This window comes from Procambarus clarkii, chromosome 40, assembly GCF_040958095.1.
Source record: "Procambarus clarkii isolate CNS0578487 chromosome 40, FALCON_Pclarkii_2.0, whole genome shotgun sequence".
In the NCBI taxonomy this organism is placed as follows: domain Eukaryota; kingdom Metazoa; phylum Arthropoda; class Malacostraca; order Decapoda; family Cambaridae; genus Procambarus; species Procambarus clarkii.
Window position 1 is genome coordinate 37,719,646 of NC_091189.1, and position 7,729 is coordinate 37,727,374.

Genomic DNA, 7,729 nt, shown 5'->3' on the forward strand with positions numbered 1-7,729 from the left:
CTGCACATCCTGCCATGTCTTCTGGTCTCATGTGATGTTATTTCTGTGTGCAGGTTTGGGACCAGCCCCTATAATATTTTCCACGTGTAAATTATTATGTATCTCTCCCGCCTGCGCTCACGAGAGTACAGATTTAGGCTCTTTAGTCGGTCCCAATAGTTTAGATGTTTTACTGAGTGGATTCTAGCAGTAAAGGATCTCTGCACGCTCTCCAGGTCAGCAATTTCTCCAGCTTGGAAAGGGGCTGTCATTGTGCAGCAGTACTCCACTCTAGAGAGCCCAAGCGTTTTGAAAAGTATCATCATCGGTATAGCATCTCTAGTGTGAAAAGTTCTTGTTATCCAACCTGTCATTTTTCTTGCAGTTGTGACGGCTACTTTATTGTGTTCTTTAAAGGTAAGGTCTTCCGACATGAGTACACCCAGATCCTTTACATTGCCTTTTCGTTCTGTTATAAATTGCCTGAGTTTTGTACGTGGTTTCCGTTTTTATATTTTCATTTTTTCCATAGCGCATGAGCTGGAACTTATCTCCGTTAAACACCATATTATTTTCTGTAGCCCATAGAAAGACCTGATCTACATCTGACTGGAGGTTTGCCGTGTCCTCTATGTTGCCTACTCTCATGAAGATCCTAGTGTCATCTGCAAAGGATGATACAGTGCTATAGGTTGTGTTCTTGTCTATGTCCGATATGAGGATGAGAAAAAGTACTGGAGCAAGCACAGTACCCTGGGGGACTGAGCTCTTCACGGTTGATGGGCTGGATTTTATTTTGTTGACTATTACACATTGGGTTCTGTTGGTCAGGAAATTGTAGATCCATCTGCCTATTTTTCCGGCAATTCCTTTTGAACGCATTTTGTGCAATAACACCATGGTCACATTTATCAAAAGCTTTTGCGAAATCTGTGTAAATTACATCAGCGTTTTGTTTGTCTTCCATAGCATCTAATGCCATATCATAGTGGTCCAGCAACTGCGACAGGCAAGAGCGCCCTGTTCTGAAACCATGTTGTCCGGGGTTATGGAGATGCTGTGATTCCATGTATTTTGTGATCTTACTTCTTAGCACTCTCAAAAATTTTTATGATGTGCGATGTTAATGCTATCGGTCTGTAATTTTTTGCCTCTGCCTTATTTCCTCCTTTATGAAGTGGTGCTATCTCTGCTGTTTTTAGTATATCAGGAATAACGCCAGTATCTAGGCTTTGTCTCCACAGAATGTGGAGGGCCTGCGATAGTGGTTTTTTACAGTTCTTGATGAATATGGAGTTCCAAGAATCCGGGCCTGGTGCAGAGTGCATAGGCATTCTGTTTATGGCTTCTTCAAAATCCAGTGGGGATAGGGCGACGTCTGATATATGATTTGATGTTGGTATCATATCCATAAAAAAATCACTTGGATTATCAATCTTTAGTGCGTTTAATGGCTCTTTGAAAACAGAGTCGTACTGCTTCCTCAGTAGCTCGCTCATTTCTTTGTTGTCATCGGTGAAAGTTCCATCTCCCTTTCGCAGGGGCCCTGATACTAGATGTGGTTTTTGATCTTGATTTTGCATAGGAGAAAAAATATTTCGGATTTCTCTCTGTTTCACTGATGGCCTTTTGCTCTCTTTGCCTCTCCTGGGTTTTGTATGATTCTTTTTGCTTGCGTTCAATTGTTTCTATTTCTCTACCTAACCTTCTTCGCCGTTCTTGAGATAGGGTGCGACTCTCAAGTTGTTCCGCGATTCGTTTTCTTCGCCTATATAGGGAACGACGTTCCCGTTCCAATCTGCATCTCTTCCTCTTTTTTCTTAGGGGTATGCGGTTTGAACATATTTCTAGTGCTACTAAGCTTATTTTTTCCAGGCACTGGTTCAGGTTTGCATTTTCTAGCTGTTCTTCCCAGTTTATTTCTGTGAAGTCCTGGTTTATTTGCTCCCAGTTTATATGTTTATTATTGAAGTTGAATTTGCTGAAATCTCCTCCACCGGTAATCTGGACAGGTTTTGAAGGTCTACTCCCCATGGTTGTCATAACTTCAATTAAGTTGTGATCTGAGTAACAGGTATTTGTAATCATTATGTTCCTGATCAATTCATCATTATTAGTGAAAATGAGGTCCAGGTCTTCTCCTTCCTAGTTGGTTCTACTATTTGCTGGTTTAAGGCAAACCTGTCGCACATCCGTAGCAGGTTATTTGCATGTGCCTGTTCATTTAGGCTACTTCCTGGTATTCTTTCTGATATTACTGTATTATGTATGCAAAGGGATCACAAGAGTTCCCACCGGATACTCAGGTAATGATGATATGCAATAAACACAATGGCACTGTCAATGGGACAGGCAATAACATGCACAATAATAATGTCACACAATAACTAAATGTGTGGTGTATGTGAAGCTCACAGTCACAGACGAGTGAAATGCAGTGATACCACACAGATAACACGCATTCACCGTCGATTCACCTATAACCTGTGACAGGTATGAGTAGGTGAGAACTGTGGTTGATCCCTCAGATCAACACAGACACAGTAAAACAATGACAAGATCTTGTACTTACAGATGGGGTATCTCTCTTATTCACTCATTCACTAAGGCACATTTATGTAAGAACTCGTAGGTGGCCTGACATGTTGTTGTTGTTAAAGATTCGCTACCTGGAACAAAAAGTCCCAAGTAACACGGGCTATGGTGAGCCCGTAGCAGTTCCCTGAGAGCTGGTTTCCTCGTTCTGAAGTGAGACCATTGACGACAGGTTTTCCCACAATCCGTACTTGACACGGGGCAGGAGGGCGTGCTGTATGCTTAACAGACAGACACACACACACACTTGGCACTGGCGGTGAGTAAGGTGGTGACGTCACGTGTTACAGTGAGGGTGGCGGCGGGTGACTCGAGGCTACACGAGGTACTGAGGTGCTAGCTACACGCTCTGGACCGAGTGGCGGCTGGCTACTGCAGGTTAAATGATACCAAGTGGTACACTGTGATAAAGTCACACACAGATTACTTAGGCGGCGGCACTGCCTTAGTTCACTCTAAGTCACTCACAACGATCTTTGTCACCAGGGGTTACCTGATACCAGTCTGTTTTGCTCTGGTGGTTTTGTCACTATAGGCTTCTGAACAATATATACACACTCGTGATTCTGGGCGAGTGTGGGTATATCAAAAAGACGCTGAGTTTAACTCGATGGTGAGGAATTGACAGTGTTCTTCTATCTATTGGCCGATAGACAGAACAGGACACGTCTTCTATGCAAGAGATCCCTCACGAGAATGCTCTGCAAGGGTTCCGGGCATCTCGTGGCACACAACACAAAAGAGTTACAATTTGACCAATAGCATTGCAGCACATGAGCGGGAACCAATCATAATGACCGTTCCATGATCACTAGGAGAGGTGACGTCATGAACACGTCACGACCACGTCACAGCTGTTATTCTCCATCGCGCAGGTTGAAGTTGACCTCAGGGTCGCACTGTCGCCTCACAGGCGTCCCCTCTACTCTTCTCACGCTGGCACCGGCCAATGTACTCACTGACCCTTTGTGGCAAATATGCTTAACTTCCCTGTATCTACTTCCTGCCTGGACATACAGCGGCCTTCGTATTATAACCGTGTTCCTGGTTAAGTGGGCATTCTGGAGATACCCAACATCCAAGGTTAAGAGAGATAGGGCCATGTGCACGAAGTTCGGTGCACTGTGCACTGCAATGAGCTTCAAGACAGCTGTGGGAGAATCTTGAGAGACCATTCTCTCACACACAGTAATACCAATGGTCTTTATGTTCTTGGGTAATTGTTTTCCTCACGGGAATGGTGTGATTTGCCGCTCTATGTATTACATTTACCAATTTTTTTCCACCTCTTCAGTGTTATCAGGAGGAGTGTAGTTTTAGTGCCAAATTTCAAGAGATTCCTGAAATTTCGTCCAATCTGCTTTGATAAAGTCCCATCCGGGCTCGGGAGCTGGAGGTCTGGGAGGTAGTGCTATATTATTAACTGTTCTTGTAGCAAAGTGGTCACTAGTCAGTACATGGTCAACTGACCAATGAGTTGGAGACAAACGTGAGGTCCAGCTTCCCCCCACCAATATGGGTTGGTTCCGTCGAGTTAAGCAGACTGACTTCAGGCACTTCATCCAAAAGGTGTTCAATATGTCTTCCGTTGGCGTCGGTTGTTGGTGAATCAAGTAGTAATTCACTATGAGCGTTGAAGTCACCCGAGATGATAGGTGTGGTGACTGCTATTTCAAAGATTGCAGAGAGATCCATGTCGTGTTCTCTATTGCTCCTGTATACACTGAAGATGGACAGCGTTGAGTTCCTCATAGTGAGATTAACTCCCATAATTTCGACGTCCTCACTACAGTCAGGCAGGTCTGTGATTGCCGTGGCATTGATATGAGTTCTTACTAGTACTGAAGTGCCTCTGGTGCCACCTTGTGCAATTGGGAAGTGGTAACCTTGATACCCTGGGATATTGATACTACTTTCAGTCCTGGTAAATGTTTCTTGATGTAAAACAATATCAATGTTGTCACTGAGAAACACTACCCTGAGTGTTTGCGCTTTGTTTTTGAATAATTGAATGTTCCATTGTATAATCTTGAGGTTGTCATTATTGTCCATTATTCTGTTAAAGTTGAGTCCATTGAGTCCATGATGGTTTCTTATGTGTTGATTTCCCCGACGGCTTGTGTCTTCTTGGCTGGCGTGGAGACTGCCATTGGGTGCTGAAACAATTCAGTTTCGTCCCCTCTTCGACTTCGTCGACATTTTCCGGAAGGGCTTGATGAAGTGTGGAAGAAATAAGTTCAGTAGATTTTTATTTACCTCTTAACATCTCCTTCCTTGACTGAGAGTTGCTCTGTTCCCGTTCCTTGTTAGTTGTCAATTTATGTACTGTTCAGCGCTCGCTTGCTTTTAATTGTTGCCGCATGTGTAAGACTAAATTCAGTTTCAGACAGAGGAGAGGTGTGGGATTGGTAAATGTAGTTAGTGGATAGGGACGCAACAAGGGATGGAGGCAAGAGATTGTGGGAACAGAAGAGGAGGGCAGAATGTGTGTTTGATTATTCTAGGTTTATTTTATAATATTAGAATTAATTGAGAAAACAAGACAAATAAAAATCTAAACAAGTGTGTCTCTTCACCTGCAGGGTTGTGATGACGAGGGAGGTGAGAATAGATGATGGGAGTGAGGGCAGTGAGAGAAGAGGAAGGCGAGGCTGGAGCCTTCGCCACACAGACGAGTCCCCGCCGCGACAGTACCCGGGACAGGCGAGGGATAGGAGGGGCTCTCCTTCTAGACCTCAGTCACCCAGGCGAGGCACTGAGGAGGGCTCTCCACTCAGTCAGTCCCCTCGCTCAAGCAGAAGAGTAAGGGCAAGGTCACCAAGACGGCATTCACCGGAGAGACAGTCACCAAGACGGCATTCACCGGAGAGACAGTCACCAAGACGGCATTCACCGGAGAGACAGTCACCAAGACGGCATTCACCGGAGAGACAGTCACCAAGACGGCATTCACCGGAGAGGCAGTCACCAGGGCGGCATTTACCAAGACCTCAAAATAGAAGACATGCCAGCCGTGATCACTCACCAAGACGGAATGATAACAAACATGCCGATCATGACCAATCACCAGGACGTGTTATGCATGAACAGACGCTTGTCTCAACCCCTACAAACCCCAGTCGCCAGGCTAGAGGCAGCAAACAGCGCTCGCCACAGAAGGCTCAGTCCGGCCACAACCCTGGGCTTGGGGGCTACACCCGAGGCCGCCAGCACAAGCAGGGTGAGTACCGCTATCCATCTGCAGATCTTGAGGGAGAGGCAACGACAGCTCGCCTGGAGGTGTTCAGTATAGTGCTTCATATACTGGTCGCCGGGTCTGCGCTTGCGGTGATTATACCCATGGCTATGGTAACCACACGTTGGGAGACCGAAAGAAAACGGTGTCCGTTGTTCGTGGACAAGCCCCCGGGCTTTGACTACCGGTGGGGTTGGGGAAACCCAGATATGACCTCCTGTAAGGTGGCAGCCTTTTTGCCAATTATTATGCTGGTGCTGTCTGTGACGCTGCTGCTCTTCCACAGTGGTCTCCTCCACATCTGGCGCATCAAGGAGGAGCCGCCAGCCTTCGCCTTCACCAGGATCTACACCCTGGTGGTGCTGGCCATTGTGGCTCTTGAGACCCTGCTGGCTCTCTGCGTGGCGGTGGTCCTGACGGAGGGGTTCAGACACACCTGCATCTCCTTCGACCTGAATCTGTCCTGGAATGAATATGTGCCCAGCTGTCAGAAGAACTTCGCCGACCGGGACGAGGCCTATCTCCTGGACCAGCTGCACACCTTCGCCAAGATCATCGTGGCCCTGGCCAGTGCTTGGTTCTGTGCAATCACAGCCATACTCCTCACCATCGTTTATATTACACGTTCAAAGATTTGTTCCTGTGAATTGGTGTGCATTTGAACCTTAGCATGTGAGATCAAATATATATTTACATATTATTCAAACTCTAAATATGTTGTAATAATATCTATGGTATTTATTTTTGTATATAAATATTGATGCATACAAAACTGTCTACAGGAATAAAATGCAAGTAGCAGTCCCCCTTCTACGAAGTTTAAAGAATTACTTAAAATACTAAAACAATGAAATTCGAAAATTCAATATTATAATGAAGGACTGAATTTTATATTATGTTACATTGCAAATAATATAATTAAAATTATACAATTTTCAATGCCTCTGATATAATTCCCGGTCTGGAGGCCAGGACGCCTGTACATAGGCTTGTATCAAGGTTCCCTAAGGTCCAACTACGGACCTTTCCCAGACTGCAGCCCACAACAGTTGCCTAACTTGTAAGTAACTTTTTAACCGTTAGGTGAACAGTTTCATCAGGTGAAAGGAAACGTTCCCAACTATTTCTAGCCCGCCTGTGGGTCGAACCCGGGATTTCTGATTGTATAGTTAGTTGAAAACAAAGTAGTTGTAAATATGCAGACAGCTTTTGCAGGGAATCATCTCAAGTAATTTGAATTTATGATTCTATTTATTTTATTGTGTGATGCAATGGATGAAAGTCAATCTTAATGTAAATACATTCTAAATTTTATATGCTACTACTGTTAGTTATTAGGTGTTATTTTAATCAAATTTATATGAGAACAATAAAAATCTAACACTGTATGCTTCAACACATGCAACTCATTTAATTCCTTGTGCTTCTCTGAAATCAAATATCGTAATCGAAATTAAGTATTATCATTATATTTTGTTATACCTCAAAATAATTATTATAATTAAATAGGGTCTCAAAATGCAAATTATAATAAGCAGATCTAAATTATAATTAGATTAGCTCGAAATTAGATCTGATAAAAGGTAAACTCTGTCAGCAGAACAATTCACATTCCTTACGTCACTCTGTATTGGAATGCAAAAAAATCAGAATAAAGAGATAATTATTTTAAAAATGTTCAAGAAATATGAAAGTAGTTCATTCAAAATGAAATACTGTCAACCTTAAGCCAATATCCAAAGTTTACTTACTGTAGGTAGAGCATGCACACGATTGTAAACTTTCCACCACTCACTGCATGGATGTTTGATGCATGATCAGTAAATTAAAGTATATGCACGAGCTGCCTGTCCCTGACAAAATTAATAATTATCATTATAAGAAGCGTTTAGGCATTTGAAAAATTTGTTATTTCTGTCG

General features: G+C 43.6%; 1 protein-coding gene across 1 annotated transcript in view; it reads left to right on the top strand.

Annotated features, from left to right (window-relative positions):
* The window catches only part of LOC123758032 (uncharacterized), a 38,034-nt gene extending 30,829 nt beyond the window's left edge, over positions 1-7,205 (top strand). Inside the window, exon 2 of the mRNA XM_045742204.2 lies at positions 5,157-7,205. Coding sequence (XP_045598160.1) covers positions 5,164-6,471 — 1,308 coding nt within the window. The 5' untranslated portion in view covers positions 5,157-5,163 and the 3' untranslated portion in view covers positions 6,472-7,205. The remainder of the gene's footprint in view (positions 1-5,156) is intronic.
* The last annotated feature ends 524 nt before the right edge of the window (positions 7,206-7,729 follow it).